Raw genomic sequence first — 20,965 nt, forward strand, 5'->3', positions numbered from 1 at the left:
GCCAATGGCAAGAAGAGAGAAAAAGAAACACGCCCCCGAATCTGAAACCGCCGCTACGTTTCTCCGAGGCATTTCTGCTTCGCCTCGGAGAAAGGCGGCGGTGTGGGTGTTTTGGTCTTACTCGTGACTCTGCAAGTTGTGTTTCTTTTCTGTAAGTATTGTCTTTGTGCAGCGTTGGTTTTTATTGGTTCTGTTCCTTCCTGGTGACTTTCGTGTCCGCACTTAATTTGTTTTGTGTTTTAGGTCTCTGGCGCTCGTCTCCTGTCCGAGGAGCGGGTGTTTGGAGGGGAGCGGGCGAGCGCTGGTGGTATGTTCGTTTTATACTCTTCCTAAATCCTCATTTCTTTTGAGTATTTTCGGGGAAGCGGATGCGGTCCGTCGGCTACACTGCCGATTTTGGTGCTGGAAACCAGTGTTCGACCCTCGGGGTCGCGTCCACGTCTTGTGATCCTGGGTAAATCACTTAATCCCCTCGTGCCTGAATGTGCAACGTAACCGGCGCGCATGTAAAGCGCTCCAATACTTTCGCAATGTAAATGAGTCTCCCCTGAGCGGAATGTTAAGTGGGCACCATTGGTGCGGAGGGCGCAGGAGTCAGAGGAACAGATGCAAGGAGTCTCTGGGCTGTGGCCTCAACGTTCAGGTCCCTAAAAAGATTTAAGCAAAAACCAAAGGAAATGATGGACGGAGTGTTGAACATTGCAAGCACTCACCCCCAGTCAACTGATCTGGGTTTAATCCATCACCGTTCTTTAGCCCACTCTGCCACCCCAGTTCAGACATGGCCATATGCAAATCAGTCTGAACCTGTGCCTCATGGGAACAGTCCAGCCCGAACTGCCAAGCCATGTCTTCCCTGGACCGTAAACAAGCTTCCTAGGACCGGTTTCTGGCATTTCAGCCATCTTCAGCCAGGCTTGATTGAATCCAGTGGCAAAGTGAGCAAGGGACTCACGTCTGAGCATACCCTGCCAACTTATGGCGAACTAAGCAAAAACCAAAGGAAATGATGGACGGAGTGTTGAACATCATTTCCTTTGGTTTTTGCTTTGTTCGCCATAAGTTGGCAGGGTATGCTCAGACGTGAGCCCCTTGCTCACTTTGCCACTGGATTCAAGCAAGCCCGGCTGAAATGCCAGAAACCGGTCCTAGGAAGCTTGTTTCCGGTCCAGGGAAGACATGGCTTGGTAGTTCGGGTGGACTGTTCCCATGAGGCACAGGGTCAGACTGATTTGCATATAGCCATGTCTGAACTGGGGTGGCAGAGTGGGCTAAAGAACGGTGATGGATTAAACCCAGATCAGTTGACTGGGGGTGAGTGCTTGCAATGTTCAACACTCCGTCCATCATTTCCTTTGGTTTTCCCTAAAAAGATTTGCCATGACCCACAAAGGGAACTGCACACCTTTGCCCATCAGAGCCGTAATGTATGCAGCTTGGCCCGCCCCTCCTGCCCGAGCCCGATAATCACTGCCCCGGCAGCACCTGTGTTTGCTCCTGTGGTTACCCTGGTTCCCTGGACTCGTGTTTCATTAACGCACTAAGCACTGGTGACAAAACCGTGACTCGTCTCTCATTTCTAAGGCACAATAGACCAGATCGGGCCTTCTTAGCTGTGGACATTGCAACTTTTAATCTCCCGTGCCCGAATGTGTAATGTAAATATTGTGCCTTTTTTCTCCTGCTGTCCCCTTTGCTGCCCCCGTGATTCTGTGCCTTTTTTCTCCTGTCCCCTTCGCTGCCCCCGTGATTCTGTGCCTTTTTTTCTCCTTCTGTCCCCTTCGCTGCCCCCGTGATTCTGTGCCTTTTTTCTGCTGTCCCCGTGATTCTGTGCCTTTTTTTCTCTTTCTGTCCCCTTCGTTTCCCCCAGTTACCCTTTCCCCGGCCTGCAGACTTCCAGTAGCTGCCCCGGTGTCTACCCCATTGGGGATGTCGTTCATTTGTTCACCTCTCGTGTGCGCTGCGAGGGCGCCCCTCCACAAAACGCTTGAAGTTGTGGGGTACTGGATGCCATTATACCCATCTGATAAAAAAATAATGAGCAATACCAATAGCTCTACCTATAATATTGCCGAGACCATTGCATTGTAAATGCTTGTTTCATATCTCTTGTAGGTTCTCGAACACATTGCCTACAGAGTTGGATGTAACAGGTTTTTTAGCTGGTATGTCCTTTTCAATGTGCTTTTTCTTTGCATCACTAGAGGTATGCTGTCTCAGAGTCATAGCGGTGGATGTCGTAGCCTTTTTTGGAGTCAAACTGTGGCTGTACTCCGATACCTTCTTCGGAGTCCATGTGTTTTTTTGGCTCTGATATGGTGTGTCAAACCCGTGTGTTTGCTCAGCTCCGATGGTTTTGTCGGTGCAGGTGTAGTCTTGTGTGCAGGAGCCGATGGCTTTTTCAGCACCGAGTGTTGATGCATGTCGACTCCATGATTGTTCCTATGACCTGCAGTTCTACCGGAATAGAGTAGTGACTCGTTCTGCCTCTGCTCCGAGGCATGCTTTTGGTGTGAAGATTATGGAGCACTAAGGCGATGTTTGGACGGCTGGACGCTTACTTTATGTATGTGGGGTTGGTCTTGAGTATTCAAGGGCCTTGTCATTGTCCTAATTTTGGTGCCTGACCCAGATGGTCTTTGTTCTTGTGTCGTTTCCATAACCAGCAAGGCTGAGTCTTCTTCTTGCCGGCTGGAATCATTGGAATTAACATAGTGCGGACTGGCGACAATGGCGCCTTCTGTTGTACCACCTTCTCCCTCGTCCCTGAAGGATTGAAGTTGTTGTTCCTCTTCCTATTCTTGTGGAGATTCTGCTTCCGTTGCCATCTCCATATTATGGGCTAATCGTCGGGTCTCATCTAGTCCGAAGTGTCTTTTTGAACATGCTGCAGGCTGTGCAGTCCTGCTCCTTGTGTTCCGGCAACAGGCAGATTGCAGATGTTGTGTGTGTCCGAGTAAGCGTATTTGGTCCAACATTGAGGGCATTTACAATTTGAGAACGTGTTTTAAAAACTTTTCTGTTAATGGTTCATAATATTTACAAAAAAACCGCAAAATGTTCAAGGGATTACACAGGGGACGCGTCACATAGGCAGACTAAAATGGAACAATTATCATATTGGCTCAGGAGAAAGCAAAGTAAAGTTCTTACGGTCCCTAGTCGGAATCTGGCTAGGAGTGATCTTTCCCAAGGGCTCAAAACCCAGATCAAGTACTACTTGGAATTAGTTGCTGTTTGGGTAATGGCATAATCTCGCAGAAGGGGTTTACTCAACTACTATCATTCCCCTAGCTAGCTGGCTATGGTTCATAAAGAGCTGTTTGGCCCGGGAGATATCTGCTATAGTGAGAGAATGTGGAGAAGAAACATTCCCACTAGCCAATACCTTTCGATATAGAGTTCACATATTTCAGCCTGGGAATGGAAAGACCCTTCTCACAATTCAAGCAGTCTACAATGATCTCTCACTTGAGGTATGCTCATTTGCCTAGACGCAGACCCAAAAAACTAAGGGAACCACCTTGTTCAAATCAGTCACATAGGAAATGCCCAACTCGTTGTAGAGAAAAAAAGTGAGGGGTCACGGGAGTTGGGCCCAGGAGATAAAGACAAAAACTGTTCTCCTCAGCTAACATCATTGCAACCTCCCGGTAAAACCAGACGCCTTCACCGTACATTAGGACCAACAAACATTTGCGCTAAAAGACCTAATAGAGGAAATACTGTTTTTGTCTACTCTCTTAGCAAAGTCAAACAGTGCCCCCACAGAATAGTTACAAAGCATAAGCATCGGATGGCTATACAGGGCGACCATGAGGATTTCTGCTGCTCATTGCAGCACAAAAAGGTCATTACATTCCCTTCCCAGTATATTCTTAGTCAAATGTTATGGCTGAGCCTCTGCAAGGAGGAAGGGTAAGGGTGAACAAAACAAAGATTATACTATCACAGGCCATAGACACATCAGCTAGGAAATCTTACTGGTTCAGACAACAGTGCTTTGAAACTGCCAAACATCTGATAATATACATAGGATCTTACCCCTCACTGAGAAAGCAAATAAACACGATACCCCACTGCTTATCTGATGATTGACACAGAGAAAGCGTTTGACCATGTGGAGTGGGCCTTTCTCCAGGAGGTCTTAGAAATTGTGGGGATAGGACCCACAATCCAAAAATATACCTGGGCGGGCTACTAAAAACCAGGGGCGAGACTCTTAATCAAAGGAGTCAAGACAGATAGCTTTGCACTGACAAGACAAGAAACAGGTGCCCTCTGTCCTCCACTACTATTTGCTCTCTATAGAGTCCCTTGCCCACTTGATTAGGAAATCCCCTCAGTAAAGGGAATGAGCATTGGGGGAGTACAGCACAAAATCCATTTGTTTTCTGATGACATTTTACGGACACTGGTGGATCCCGCCCAGTCCATAAGAGCAAACCAACCCCTCCTACACCACTATGGCACTATATCAGGTTTTAAAATATATTTAAACAAATCAGAAATCCTGAGAATCAATACAGAAGGATGGGTTTGAGCAGAAAGAGACCCTTTTCTCTTTTAAATGGGCAAAGAAATCCATTCGATATCTAGGAGTGGATTACTCCAGTGCTTCAGGGACTGTACAGGGCAAACTACCCCATCCTCATAAGAGAAGTAAAAAAAATATCAGAGAAGATGGGGACCACTATTCATATCATGGATAGTCACGTCAATGGCCTTTAAAATGAATGTGCTCTGTAGGTTACTGAATTTATTCCAGGCCCTACCTGTGGCAATCCCCGCAAGATATGCATCATTTACACAAGGTATGCAATCAATTTGTATGCCACAAAAGCAGAACCAGGGTAGCGAGAAAGGTCCTCCAAACCGACAGGAAATAGGGTGGCCTAAGCCTCCCTGACATTAAAGCATATTTTGTGGTAGCGCAACTTTGCATCGCTTCTAAATGGTCCCTCAGTGAAAAAGCAGTGGCAATTTTGGAAATGCATTTAGTTGGCAGGCCCTTTTTAGGACCTTTTGTAGCTTCCTAAAAATATTAAACCAATAGTGTCCTATGTGTCAGACGTGTTACGTCCACTCGTGGAATTGTGGGATTCCATCGCTAAGTCCCTTACAAGGGAGACCTTCTCCTCCCCCGATCCTAGACAATCCAGACATCTCTCCCACTATGGACACAACTCAATTTGCCACATGGAGGAAGGGGGACAGCTCTATGTTGAGGGATCTCTTTTACAACATCATAACTAAATCCTTCACCCAGTCCCAGACAGGGTGACCATGGCAGATTTCAAACTGAGAACAAGCCCCTTAGATATTTCCAGATTTGACACCAAGCCTGGGACGAGGGACCTAACACCTTTTGAAAAACTGTTTCCGACCTAGAACTCTACTAAAAGCCTGACATCAGCGACCTACACAACACTAAAAGCTTTGCTAGTAAATCACAATTGCCCTTCATGTAGAAATTGGAATCAATACTCCATGGGGAGTGCCACACAAAGAATGGACGAGGATTTGAACAAACACACCGCGGCTGATTTGCAGCGTTCAGGGGATGAAGGCTTGTAATAAAATCATGTATGACTGATAACTAATTCCACAGAAACTAAAGAAATTCCATCCATACAAGGAAATTGGGCTGGAGGGCACATTTATACACATTCGGTGGTCCTACCTGATGTTAGCAACATACTGGAAAGAAAGTCTGAGCCAAATAAAGGAGGCATTGGGCCTGTCGATCCCAGAAGACCCAACCATGCCGTTCTGGGCATTTGACCACAGGGATGGAAGGGACTGGGGAGGGGCCAACAGACTGTCATCATACACAATACTGGCATGAAAGAAAAAAATAAAATTGCTCTAGACGAACCCAAAAAACAATGATGCGCAGGCGTGGTCCTGTATACTATGGAATGTCCTTGCAATGGAAATGCTCTCATATAATCTAGAGACAAACAATACATTTCTTACTGTTTGACAGCTCCTTGTGGGCTATCTAAAAGCAATGTGTCTAATCTGAAATGCTCTTGCTCACTGAGAGCGCTTAGAATCCCTGGGTCAACTAAACATCAGGACTCTGAACACTCTTAAACCGGCTGTTAATTACATTTTGTCAATCTGAAAATGCTGATCATTATTATGGGGATGAGCTGCATGTAGTCAGGGGGTATTACTGGTGGATGTATTTCTATCTCTTGTGAAGCATAATAAGGTTTATGCTACTTACCCTGTGAGCATCTGTTCTTGGCATATAGTGCTGTAGATTCACATGCTTTGCATACTCCTGCCACCTAGTGTTGGGTCCGGATGTGTGAAAGTTGGGTTTCTTCAAAGTTGTCTGAGTATTGAGGTAAAGTGACTCCTTCCCTCGGTGATGATGCACTAAGCAACAACTCCCTTGTTAGATTGTTTTCCCGCAGACCGGTGAGAATGGAGGAAGTATCAATAAAGAGATGTCCCTGCATATGAAGAAGGTAAAAGGAACTGCAACGGGCACAGCTGTCCTGGAAGGAGGGTGGGTGCATGTCAATCTACAGCACTACATGCCAAGAACAGATGCTCACAGAGTTAGTAACAACCCGTTTGAGGCATGTGCGGCTGTAGATACACATGCATTGCATAGACTGTAATGCAGTGGCCTCCAAAAGCAGTGGCTAACCTGTGGGTATTGCAGTTGCTTGGAAAAGTGTACGTATCACTGTCTGACCTACATTAGCTTGTTTGCATGCTAGAACATCCACACAATAACGCTTAGTGAAAGTGTGTAGTGTAGCCCATGTGGCTGCCTTACATATGTCAGCTATTGGGATATTGCCCAGCAAAGCCATGGAAGCCCCTATTTTAGAAGTAGAGTTGCTCTAAGGGTTGTAGGTAAAGCTCTGTTAGCTTAAGCATAACAGGTTTGAATGCATTTTACAATCCATCAAGAAATGCCACATTTGGATATGGGCTTTCCTTTGTGAGGGGGCAAAAAGGCAACAAAGAGTTGTTTGGTTGCACAGAAATCGTTGGTTCTGTCAATGTAATACATTAGAGCGGTTTTAACATCTAGTGTATGAAGAGCCCTTTCCACACGTGAGACTAGTTGAAGAAAGAAAACAGTTAACTCAACTAAACTGATTGGTTAAGGTGGAACGTGGAGACCACCTTTGGAAGAAATTTTGGGTTGGTGCGAAGGACCCCCCCTATCCCTGTGTAGTTGGAAGAAAGGTTACTCTAAGGTTAGTGTCAGGAGCACACTGATGATCCTAAGTGAGATGAAAACAATGTTAAGATTCTATGTAGGTGCAGGTGGAACTCTGGGTGGAATCACTCTTTTATAGCCTTCCATAAAGGCTTTAATAACTGGTATTTTGAACATAGGTAACTGTTGCCTGTTTTGGAGATAAGCAGCCACTGCAGCTAGATGTAATCATATTGAAGTAAAGGAAAAGCCACACAGCTGTAAATGCAGAAGGTAGCAGACAATGTTTTATACTTTTGCATTAAATGGATCGGTGTGCTTATTACAGCAGTAAAAGACAAATATTTTTCATTAAGCTGCACAGCATGCTCTAGCTGTAGGTCTACAAGCTTCTTTGAGAATGGTCATACGTTCAGGTCGGAGATTTAGGTAACCATACGCTATGACCTGAGGAACCAAATAGCAAGGTTAAGTTCCCTTGGGTTTGGATGCCTGATTTCTCCATGGTTCTGAGAGAGAAGATCTGGGTTGAGGTGATGCGTCTCGTGTGGAAATACTGACAGTTTGAGTAGTGTGGTGATCCAAGGTTGACGAGCCCAAGTGGGAGCTACTAGAATGAGATACGTCTGCCTGAGTTTTAGGACTTGAAACGGAAGCAGAGGGAGAGGTGGAAATGCATAGGCAAATATCGCTGGCCAATTCATCCATAGAGCATTACCCCTGGATAGGGGGTGTGGGAACCTGGAGGCGGAGTTTGCGCATTTTACGTTGTCCACAGTTGTGAACAGCTCTATTTGTGCAAACCCCCACTTGTGGAAGCTTGGGTTGAGGACTTGGGGAAAGAGTTCCCACTTGTGGACTTGTTGCCGAATCCTGCTGAGAAGGTCGTCAAAGTCGTTGTCTATTCCCGGGAGATGTTCCACAAACAGCTGGATGTTGTGATGTACTGCCCAATGGCAAATGGTCTGAGATAGATGTGATAACTGTAGAGAATGTGCCCCTCCCTTTTTTTGTTCATAGTACATGGCTGTCATAATGTCCGCCCGGACTAAGACCACCTTGCCTGTCACTTTCAATGCTAGGTGAACAGCTTGAAGCTAGAGGTAGTTTATGTGCAGATTCTGGTGTTTGGCGTTCCTGAACTGTGAGATCCTTTAGGTGAGCACTCCAACCCGTGAAGGATGTGTCTGCTGTACGAAGAATTTGTGGAACAGGGTCTGGAAACAGCCGCACTTTTAACAGGTTTTGTGTGTTCCACCACTGGAGAGAGCAATGAATGAGGATGCCTATCAACACTAGATCGTGTTACTGACCCTGTGACAGAGATCACTTTAGTGCTAGACATTCCTACAGCAGACACATGTGTAATTGTGCATGTTGGACTATGGCAATGCATGAGGCCATCATGCCCAGCAGACGCATAACTGTTTTGACTGTGAGTTATTGATTGGTTTGAAAGTGTGGTAGCAGAGTTTGGACATTCTGAAGCCTTGTTGCATTGGGATAGGCTAATCCTAGTTGTGTGTTAAGGATAGCCCCAAATACGGTTGCCCCTGTAAGGGTTGAATATGAGAATTTTGTATAATGATGGTCAACCCCAGTTGATGGAGAAGGTCTATAGTGACCTGAGTGGGTTGATGGCAGAGAGGAAGGGTACCGGCTTTGAGAAGCCATTGGTCCGGATATGGGAAAATAAGGATGTTTTGTCTGCGTAGATGTGCTGCTACCCCTGCTAAGCATTTGGTGAACACTCTGGGTTCAGTTGTCACTCCGAATGGGAGGACTTTGAACTGATAATGTTTGCCGGCTATGACAAACCTGAGGTTTTTGCGATGTGTTGGATGAATTGGAATGTGAAAGTAGGCGTCCTTTAAGTCTTTTGCTGACAAAGTCACCTTGCTGAAAAAGTGGGATCACGTCTTGGAGAGTGACCATATGGAAATGCTCTGAGAGGACGTAAGGATTTAAGGGCTAAAGATTTAAGATGGGCCGTAATGAACTGCCCTTTAGGGGATAAAAAAAGTATTGGGAGCATACACCTAACCCCTGATGTTAAAGAGGAACTGGTTCTATTCCTCCTTCGAGCAAGAGAGCTTGAACTTCCTGTTTGAGCAGTGTTTGATGTTCCACATGTAGTTTGAGAGTGCTAGGTGAAATGTTTGGAGGTGTGATGATGAGTTTCAGACAATAACCATGTTGGATAATGCCCAACACCCACTGATCTGATGCTATGGATCGCCAAGTGGGGAGGTACTGATGTAATCAACCCCCGTCAGGTGTTAAATAATCGGGGGAAGGAGAACTGAGTCACTGTTTTGTGGTGGGTGCTGCACTATGTGAAGAAGCACCTCTTCCATGATCTTTGAAGTTATTACCCCTATATGTGCCCCTGCAATAGCCTAGTGAATGAGAGCTGTGACTCTGTGAGCGATAGGATGATAAAAGGCATCGGAAGATGCTGCTTTTGAGCCTGCCCTACATGAAGAGCAGTGAAAGGAGTCACTGGGTTTGGAGTATACCCATGGACTTGGCAGCCTGTGTGTCCTCCTTTATCTTCGCTAACACTTGGTCCACTTGTGGAACAAAGACGTGCTCCTTGTCAAAGGGGACATTTTTTTGCTGGACTTTTGGCATGAAGCCAGATATACACAGCCAAGCATGTCTGCTCAACAACACATTGGTCTTAATATCCCTGGCAGTTGTATCTGCGGAGTCTAGGGCACACCTAATGGAGTTTTTGGAAATGACTTTGCCCTCCGCTATGAGTTCTTGTCCCCTTTTCCTATGTTCTTCTGGGAGGTACTGGAGGAGTTCCTCCTTCTTGTCTCAGTGGGCACGATCATACCTGGCCAATAGGCCTTGTATATTAGCAATCCACCAGTCACTGGCGGACTGTGCCTCTACTCGCTTTCCTGAAGCATCAATTAACTTATCAGGAGGTGGAGCATCAGCTATGGTTTGTGAATTGGCCCTCTTATGGGCATCGGACACAACTAGTGAATCAGGGGAAAGTTGCCCTCGGAAGTAGATAGGGTCTGAAGGAGCTGCTTTGTATTTTTTATCAACTCTGGGCATGACAATGTGTGCTCACGCAGGCTCTTTGAAGATGTTATCAGTGCGAAGCATCATACCTTTTAACATAGGGAGGTACTGGGCGCACCTATGTATACTGGATAGGTTTTCAAAGAGGAAATCCTCCTCCATAGGCTCTTTATGAAGCGGGACATGGTGGTATGCTGCGGCCCTGCTGATGAGCTCCTGATATGATGTGATGTCATCAGGAGGCAATGGTTTGGCAGAGAACAGATGCCCCCTGGGGGATCAATGTCAATCTGGTCAGTGATCTGGAGGCTGTGGTGCATCATAAGAATCATCTGCCCCCCATGGCCGCCTGTGAAGGAATGCGGTAACCACTGGGGTGTGAAATGTGGGGGGAGGGGGTTCACCCCGAGAATGAGGTGGTGGAATGTAGGGTAGAGGTGTACGTCGTATAGGATGCAAGGGACTGGTAGCCTGGTCTGTCTTCCTCTTTTTAACAGGTACCGGCAAGTCTATTGCTTCGCCAAAGGAAAGTTAGCACTTTGATGGAGGAGGCGCGGACACCACAGCTTTGGTTATTATACGTCAAGTTTTAGGCTCCATAAGTATCTGTTTTCTGGCATGCATCTAGTCGTTCTTTCATTTTATGGAGGAGGATAGGTTTCACTGGATTTTCAACCCTGATTTCAAAATCTTCGGTGCCAAGACAGTCGTTTTGGAGCCGGAGATGGATGAGGTCGGCTCGATGTGGAAGCCAATGGCTTTGTTTGAGCTTTCGGTGCCAAGCCAGAGGGCGGGCATCTGGAGCAGATGTTCGGCGCGGACTAAGCTTGCTGGGAGTAATGGCCCAGCAGCCTTTTATTCTGTCGTAACAGAATCCTTTTTTGTTGGCAGGACGGGGATGTCAGTACTCACGGTATGCTGACCCGTTGGAAGTTCCTGCATCTGGAGGTCAATCTCTAAGGTTGGAGTCGGAGTAATCAGTGGAAAAAGCCTCTTCTCAGCCCTTGTGAAGTTCCTCCTCCTCGACAACCTGGTGTTAGAAGATGTTGGGCGTTTCATCGACCTCTCTCTGCTGCATTTCCCTGCGATGTGCACTTTGGTCCTGTAAGGTTTTCTTCGACCAAAACGATCAGCAGGCCTCGCAGTCCTCTTCCCTGTGATCAGCAGACAAGCAGAGGTTGCAGACCTGGTGATGGTTGGTCTGCAGGTATTTAGCGTGGCACCTCGGGCAGAAACTGAATTGCGTCTGTTCCATCAGCAGTCTCGAACCGCAACACAGTAATACACATCCGAACCAGAAGGCAGGAAGAAAACAATCTAACAATGGAGTAGATGCCCATGCGCATTATCACCAAGAGAAGGAGTCAATTTACCTCATGACTCAATGACTTCTTGGAAGAAAAACAACTTGCACACATCCAGACTCAACACTAGACGGCAGGAGTTTGCAAAACATGTGTATCTACAGCCACAAATTCCGCAAACAAAATGTTTTCTTTAAAAAAAAAAAAAAAGCATTAACAATCTTTCCTGATGTTACATACAGTAACCAATAACATTCCACAGACTGATAAAATACACTGTACTAAATAGAAGAGTGTCAAAGTAGAAACTCTGTTAATTTATTTTCTCATTCAGAATAACAAGGACATGTGTTATCAACAGACATCAGACACCAAAATGCGAGTTCATGGATTCCAATGCACACATAACTTTAAGAGAGCCCAATCCCAATATGTCAAGGAGCTCAAACACTAATAGCACTAATCTGTCTCTGATCAATGGGAGGACCAATGTAATAGAACTGAGTAATACAGAGTAAAATGAAACTTTTTATTTTTTTTAAGTGAAGCATCTTACCTTTAATGTCTTCAACGACGGCTTCTGGAACAGAACCTAATGATTTGGAAACAAAAATAAAAACATTAGAATTTTTTTTTGCACAATACAACTGAATTATGCATGCCATTAAAAGTATGCAAAAATAACAATTGATGGACAGAATGCAGAACAATGTCATACATTCACCCCAGTACAGAGATCTGGGCCTAAATCCATCGTTTTTTAGCTCACCATGCCATTCCAGTTTGAACCCAGCCATATGCAAATCAGTCTTGACCCTGTGCCCCATGGGAACAGTCCAGCCCGAACTGCCAAGCCAGGTCCTCCCTGGACTGGAAACAAGCATCCTAGGACCGGTTTCGGGCTTTCAGCCCTCGTCAGCCAGGATAGCTTGATTCCAGTGGCATGGAGAGCAAGGGACTCACGTCTGAGCATACCCTTCCCACTCGGGGTGACAAATGCAAAAATAACAATTGATGGACAGAATGCAGAACAATGTCATACATTCACCCCAGTACAGAGATCTGGGCCTAAATCCATCGTTTTTTTGCTCACCATGCCATTCCAGTTTGAACCCAGCCATATGCAAATCAGTCTTGACCCTGTGCCCCATGGGAACAGTCCAGCCCGAACTGCCAAGCCAGGTCCTCCCTGGACTGGAAACAAGCATCCTAGGACCGGTTTCGGGCTTTCAGCCCTCGTCAGCCAGGATAGCTTGATTCCAGTGGCATGGAGAGCAAGTGACTCACGTCTGAGCATACCCTTCCCACTCGGGGTGACAAATGCAAAAATAACAATTGATGGACAGAATGCAGAACAATGTCATACATTCACCCCAGTACAGAGATCTGGGCCTAAATCCATCGTTTTTTTGCTCACCATGCCATTCCAGTTTGAACCCAGCCATATGCAAATCAGTCTTGACCCTGTGCCCCATGGGAACAGTCCAGCCCGAACTGCCAAGCCAGGTCCTCCCTGGACTGGAAACAAGCATCCTAGGACCGATTTCGGGCTTTCAGCCCTCGTCAGCCAGGATAGCTTGATTCCAGTGGCATGGAGAGCAAGGGACTCACGTCTGAGCATACCCTTCCCACTCGGGGTGACAAATGCAAAAATAACAATTGATGGACAGAATGCAGAACAATGTCATACATTCACCCCAGTACAGAGATCTGGGCCTAAATCCATCGTTTTTTTGCTCACCATGCCATTCCAGTTTGAACCCAGCCATATGCAAATCAGTCTTGACCCTGTGCCCCATGGGAACAGTCCAGCCCGAACTGCCAAGCCAGGTCCTCCCTGGACTGGAAACAAGCATCCTAGGACCGGTTTCGGGCTTTCAGCCCTCGTCAGCCAGGATAGCTTGATTCCAGTGGCATGGAGAGCAAGGGACTCACGTCTGAGCATACCCTTCCCACTCGGGGTGACAAATGCAAAAATAACAATTGATGGACAGAATGCAGAACAATGTCATACATTCACCCCAGTACAGAGATCTGGGCCTAAATCCATCGTTTTTTTGCTCACCATGCCATTCCAGTTTGAACCCAGCCATATGCAAATCAGTCTTGACCCTGTTCCCCATGGGAACAGTCCAGCCCGAACTGCCAAGCCAGGTCCTCCCTGGACTGGAAACAAGCATCCTAGGACCGGTTTCGGGCTTTCAGCCCTCGTCAGCCAGGATAGCTTGATTCCAGTGGCATGGAGAGCAAGGGACTCACGTCTGAGCATACCCTTCCCACTCGGGGTGACAAATGCAAAAATAACAATTGATGGACAGAATGCAGAACAATGTCATACATTCACCCCAGTACAGAGATCTGGGCCTAAATCCATCGTTTTTTTGCTCACCATGCCATTCCAGTTTGAACCCAGCCATATGCAAATCAGTCTTGACCCTGTGCCCCATGGGAACAGTCCAGCCCGAACTGCCAAGCCAGGTCCTCCCTGGACTGGAAACAAGCATCCTAGGACCGGTTTCGGGCTTTCAGCCCTCGTCAGCCAGGATAGCTTGATTCCAGTGGCATGGAGAGCAAGGGACTCACGTCTGAGCATACCCTTCCCACTCGGGGTGACAAATGCAAAAATAACAATTGATGGACAGAATGCAGAACAATGTCATACATTCACCCCAGTACAGAGATCTGGGCCTAAATCCATCGTTTTTTTGCTCACCATGCCATTCCAGTTTGAACCCAGCCATATGCAAATCAGTCTTGACCCTGTGCCCCATGGGAACAGTCCAGCCCGAACTGCCAAGCCAGGTCCTCCCTGGACTGGAAACAAGCATCCTAGGACCGGTTTCGGGCTTTCAGCCCTCGTCAGCCAGGATAGCTTGATTCCAGTGGCATGGAGAGCAAGGGACTCACGTCTGAGCATACCCTTCCCACTCGGGGTGACAAATGCAAAAATAACAATTGATGGACAGAATGCAGAACAATGTCATACATTCACCCCAGTACAGAGATCTGGGCCTAAATCCATCGTTTTTTTGCTCACCATGCCATTCCAGTTTGAACCCAGCCATATGCAAATCAGTCTTGACCCTGTGCCCCATGGGAACAGTCCAGCCCGAACTGCCAAGCCAGGTCCTCCCTGGACTGGAAACAAGCATCCTAGGACCGGTTTCGGGCTTTCAGCCCTCGTCAGCCAGGATAGCTTGATTCCAGTGGCATGGAGAGCAAGGGACTCACGTCTGAGCATACCCTTCCCACTCGGGGTGACAAATGCAAAAATAACAATTGATGGACAGAATGCAGAACAATGTCATACATTCACCCCAGTACAGAGATCTGGGCCTAAATCCATCGTTTTTTTGCTCACCATGCCATTCCAGTTTGAACCCAGCCATATGCAAATCAGTCTTGACCCTGTGCCCCATGGGAACAGTCCAGCCCGAACTGCCAAGCCAGGTCCTCCCTGGACTGGAAACAAGCATCCTAGGACCGGTTTCGGGCTTTCAGCCCTCGTCAGCCAGGATAGCTTGATTCCAGTGGCATGGAGAGCAAGGGACTCACGTCTGAGCATACCCTTCCCACTCGGGGTGACAAATGCAAAAATAACAATTGATGGACAGAATGCAGAACAATGTCATACATTCACCCCAGTACAGAGATCTGGGCCTAAATCCATCGTTTTTTTGCTCACCATGCCATTCCAGTTTGAACCCAGCCATATGCAAATCAGTCTTGACCCTGTGCCCCATGGGAACAGTCCAGCCCGAACTGCCAAGCCAGGTCCTCCCTGGACTGGAAACAAGCATCCTAGGACCGGTTTCGGGCTTTCAGCCCTCGTCAGCCAGGATAGCTTGATTCCAGTGGCATGGAGAGCAAGGGACTCACGTCTGAGCATACCCTTCCCACTCGGGGTGACAAATGCAAAAATAACAATTGATGGACAGAATGCAGAACAATGTCATACATTCACCCCAGTACAGAGATCTGGGCCTAAATCCATCGTTTTTTTGCTCACCATGCCATTCCAGTTTGAACCCAGCCATATGCAAATCAGTCTTGACCCTGTGCCCCATGGGAACAGTCCAGCCCGAACTGCCAAGCTAGGTCCTCCCTGGACTGGAAACAAGCATCCTAGGACCGATTTCGGGCTTTCAGCCCTCGTCAGCCAGGATAGCTTGATTCTAGTGGCATGGAGAGCAAGGGACTCACGTCTGAGCATACCCTTCCCACTCGGGGTGACAAATGCAAAAATAACAATTGATGGACAGAATGCAGAACAATGTCATACATTCACCCCAGTACAGAGATCTGGGCCTAAATCCATCGTTTTTTTGCTCACCATGCCATTCCAGTTTGAACCCAGCCATATGCAAATCAGTCTTGACCCTGTGCCCCATGGGAACAGTCCAGCCCGAACTGCCAAGCCAGGTCCTCCCTGGACTGGAAACAAGCATCCTAGGACCGGTTTCGGGCTTTCAGCCCTCGTCAGCCAGGATAGCTTGATTCCAGTGGCATGGAGAGCAAGGGACTCACGTCTGAGCATACCCTTCCCACTCGGGGTGACAAATGCAAAAATAACAATTGATGGACAGAATGCAGAACAATGTCATACATTCACCCCAGTACAGAGATCTGGGCCTAAATCCATCGTTTTTTTGCTCACCATGCCATTCCAGTTTGAACCCAGCCATATGCAAATCAGTCTTGACCCTGTGCCCCATGGGAACAGTGCAGCCCTTACTGCCAAGCCAGGTCCTCCCTGGACTGGAAACAAGCATCCTAGGACCGGTTTCGGGCTTTCAGCCCTCGTCAGCCAGGATAGCTTGATTCCAGTGGCATGGAGAGCAAGGGACTCACGTCTGAGCATACCCTTCCCACTCGGGGTGACAAATGCAAAAATAACAATTGATGGACAGAATGCAGAACAATGTCATACATTCACCCCAGTACAGAGATCTGGGCCTAAATCCATCGTTTTTTTGCTCACCATGCCATTCCAGTTTGAACCCAGCCATATGCAAATCAGTCTTGACCCTGTGCCCCATGGGAACAGTCCAGCCCGAACTGCCAAGCCAGGTCCTCCCTGGACTGGAAACAAGCATCCTAGGACCGGTTTCGGGCTTTCAGCCCTCGTCAGCCAGGATAGCTTGATTCCAGTGGCATGGAGAGCAAGGGACTCACGTCTGAGCATACCCTTCCCACTCGGGGTCACAAATGCAAAAATAACAATTGATGGACAGAATGCAGAACAATGTCATACATTCACCCCAGTACAGAGATCTGGGCCTAAATCCATCGTTTTTTTGCTCACCATGCCATTCCAGTTTGAACCCAGCCATATGCAAATCAGTCTTGACCCTGTGCCCCATGGGAACAGTCCAGCCCGAACTGCCAAGCCAGGTCCTCCCTGAACTGGAAACAAGCATCCTAGGACCGATTTCGGGCTTTCAGCCCTCGTCAGCCAGGATAGCTTGATTCTAGTGGCATGGAGAGCAAGGGACTCACGTCTGAGCATACCCTTCCCACTCGGGGTGACAAATGCAAAAATAACAATTGATGGACAGAATGCAGAACAATGTCATACATTCACCCCAGTACAGAGATCTGGGCCTAAATCCATCGTTTTTTTGCTCACCATGCCATTCCAGTTTGAACCCAGCCATATGCAAATCAATCTTGACCCTGTGCCCCATGGGAACAGTCCAGCCCGAACTGCCAAGCCAGGTCCTCCCTGGACTGGAAACAAGCATCCTAGGACCGGTTTCGGGCTTTCAGCCCTCGTCAGCCAGGATAGCTTGATTCCAGTGGCATGGAGAGCAAGGGACTCACGTCTGAGCATACCCTTCCCACTCGGGGTGACAAATGCAAAAATAACAATTGATGGACAGAATGCAGAACAATGTCATACATTCACCCCAGTACAGAGATCTGGGCCTAAATCCATCGTTTTTTTGCTCACCATGCCATTCCAGTTTGAACCCAGCCATATGCAAATCAGTCTTGACCCTGTGCCCCATGGGAACAGTCCAGCCCGAACTGCCAAGCCAGGTCCTCCCTGGACTGGAAACAAGCATCCTAGGACCGGTTTCGGGCTTTCAGCCCTCGTCAGCCAGGATAGCTTGAGTCCAGTGGCATGGAGAGCAAGGGACTCACGTCTGAGCATACCCTTCCCACTCGAGGTGACAAATGCAAAAATAACAATTGATGGACAGAATGCAGAACAATGTCATACATTCACCCCAGTACAGAGATCTGGGCCTAAATCCATCGTTTTTTTGCTCACCATGCCATTCCAGTTTGAACCCAGCCATATGCAAATCAGTCTTGACCCTGTGCCCCATGGGAACAGTCCAGCCCGAACTGCCAAGCCAGGTCCTCCCTGGACTGGAAACAAGCATCCTAGGACCGGTTTCGGGCTTTCAGCCCTCGTCAGCCAGGATAGCTTGATTCCAGTGGCATGGAGAGCAAGGGACTCACGTCTGAGCATACCCTTCCCACTCGGGGTGACAAATGCAAAAATAACAATTGATGGACAGAATGCAGAACAATGTCATACATTCACCCCAGTACAGAGATCTGGGCCTAAATCCATCGTTTTTTTGCTCACCATGCCATTCCAGTTTGAACCCAGCCATATGCAAATCAGTCTTGACCCTGTGCCCCATGGGAACAGTCCAGCCCGAACTGCCAAGCCAGGTCCTCCCTGGACTGGAAACAAGCATCCTAGGACCGATTTCGGGCTTTCAGCCCTCGTCAGCCAGGATAGCTTGATTCTAGTGGCATGGAGAGCAAGGGACTCACGTCTGAGCATACCCTTCCCACTCGGGGTGACAAATGCAAAAATAACAATTGATGGACAGAATGCAGAACAATGTCATACATTCACCCCAGTACAGAGATCTGGGCCTAAATCCATCGTTTTTTTGCTCACCATGCCATTCCAGTTTGAACCCAGCCATATGCAAATCAGTCTTGACCCTGTGCCCCATGGGAACAGTCCAGCCCGAACTGCCAAGCCAGGTCCTCCCTGGACTGGAAACAAGCATCCTAGGACCGGTTTCGGGCTTTCAGCCCTCGTCAGCCAGGATAGCTTGATTCCAGTGGCATGGAGAGCAAGGGACTCACGTCTGAGCATACCCTTTTCACTCGGGGTGACAAATGCAAAAATAACAATTGATGGACAGAATGCAGAACAATGTCATACATTCACCCCAGTACAGAGATCTGGGCCTAAATCCATCGTTTTTTTGCTCACCATGCCATTCCAGTTTGAACCCAGCCATATGCAAATCAGTCTTGACCCTGTGCCCCATGGGAACAGTCCAGCCCGAACTGCCAAGCCAGGTCCTCCCTGGACTGGAAACAAGCATCCTAGGACCGGTTTCGGGCTTTCAGCCCTCGTCAGCCAGGATAGCTTGAGTCCAGTGGCATGGAGAGCAAGGGACTCACGTCTGAGCATACCCTTCCCACTCGGGGTGACAAATGCAAAAATAACAATTGATGGACAGAATGCAGAACAATGTCATACATTCACCCCAGTACAGAGATCTGGGCCTAAATCCATCGTTTTTTTGCTCACCATGCCATTCCAGTTTGAACCCAGCCATATGCAAATCAGTCTTGACCCTGTGCCCCATGGGAACAGTCCAGCCCGAACTGCCAAGCCAGGTCCTCCCTGGACTGGAAACAAGCATCCTAGGACCGGTTTCGGGCTTTCAGCCCTCGTCAGCCAGGATAGCTTGATTCCAGTGGCATGGAGAGCAAGGGACTCACGTCTGAGCATACCCTTCCCACTCGGGGTGACAAATGCAAAAATAACAATTGATGGACAGAATGCAGAACAATGTCATACATTCACCCCAGTACAGAGATCTGGGCCTAAATCCATCGTTTTTTTGCTCACCATGCCATTCCAGTTTGAACCCAGCCATATGCAAATCAGTCTTGACCCTGTGCCCCATGGGAACAGTCCAGCCCGAACTGCCAAGCCAGGTCCTCCCTGGACTGGAAACAAGCATCCTAGGACCGGTTTCGGGCTTTCAGCCCTCGTCAGCCAGGATAGCTTGATTCCAGTGGCATGGAGAGCAAGGGACTCACGTCTGAGCATACCCTTCCCACTCGGGGTGACAAATGCAAAAATAACAATTGATGGACAGAATGCAGAACAATGTCATACATTCACCCCAGTACAGAGATCTGGGCCTAAATCCATCGTTTTTTTGCTCACCATGCCATTCCAGTTTGAACCCAGCCATATGCAAATCAGTCTTGACCCTGTGCCCCATGGGAACAGTCCAGCCCGAACTGCCAAGCCAGGTCCTCCCTGGACTGGAAACAAGCATCCTAGGACCGGTTTCGGGCTTTCAGCCCTCGTCAGCCAGGATAGCTTGATTCCAGTGGCATGGAGAGCAAGGGACTCACGTCTGAGCATACCCTTCCCACTCGGGGTGACAAATGCAAAAATAACAATTGATGGACAGAATGCAGAACAATGTCATACATTCACCCCAGTACAGAGATCTGGGCCTAAATCCATCGTTTTTTTGCTCACCATGCCATTCCAGTTTGAACCCAGCCATATGCAAATCAGTCTTGACCCTGTGCCCCATGGGAACAGTCCAGCCCGAACTGCCAAGCTAGGTCCTCCCTGGACTGGAAACAAGCATCCTAGGACCGATTTCGGGCTTTCAGCCCTCGTCAGCCAGGATAGCTTGATTCTAGTGGCATGGAGAGCAAGGGACTCACGTCTGAGCATACCCTTCCCACTCGGGGTGACAAATGCAAAAATAACAATTGATGGACAGAATGCAGAACAATGTCATACATTCACCCCAGTACAGAGATCTGGGCCTAAATCCATCGTTTTTTTGCTCACCATGCCATTCCAGTTTGAACCCAGCCATATGCAAATCAGTCTTGACCCTGTGCCCCATGGGAACAGTCCAGCCCGAACTGCCAAGCCAGGTCCTCCCTGGACTGGAAACAAGCATCCTAGGACCGGTTTCGGGCTTTCAGCCCTCGTCAGCCAGGATAGCTTGATTCCAGTGGCATGGAGAGCAAGGGACTCACGTCTGAGCATACCCTTCCCACTCGGGGTGACAAATGCAAAAATAACAATTGATGGACAGAATGCAGAACAATGTCATACATTCACCCCAGTACAGAGATCTGGGCCTAAATCCATCGTTTTTTTGCTCACCATGCCATTCCAGTTTGAACCCAGCCATATGCAAATCAGTCTTGACCCTGTGCCCCATGGGAACAGTGCAGCCCTTACTGCCAAGCCAGGTCCTCCCTGGACTGGAAACAAGCATCCTAGGACCGGTTTCGGGCTTTCAGCCCTCGTCAGCCAGGATAGCTTGATTCCAGTGGCATGGAGAGCAAGGGACTCACGTCTGAGCATACCCTTCCCACTCGGGGTGACAAATGCAAA

General features: G+C 48.0%; 1 protein-coding gene across 2 annotated transcripts in view; it reads right to left on the reverse strand.

Moving 5' to 3' along the window:
• ACTR10 (actin related protein 10) overlaps positions 1–20,965 on the reverse strand; it is a 165,729-nt gene that overhangs the window by 73,365 nt on the left and 71,399 nt on the right. For both annotated transcript variants that reach the window (XM_085626131.1, XM_085626130.1), the window contains exon 8: positions 12,095–12,130. In XM_085626131.1, coding sequence (XP_085482257.1) covers positions 12,095–12,130 — 36 coding nt within the window. The remainder of the gene's footprint in view (positions 1–12,094; positions 12,131–20,965) is intronic.

This window comes from Triturus cristatus, chromosome 9 (assembly GCF_964204655.1).
Source record: "Triturus cristatus chromosome 9, aTriCri1.1, whole genome shotgun sequence".
Taxonomy (NCBI): Eukaryota; Metazoa; Chordata; class Amphibia; order Caudata; family Salamandridae; genus Triturus; species Triturus cristatus.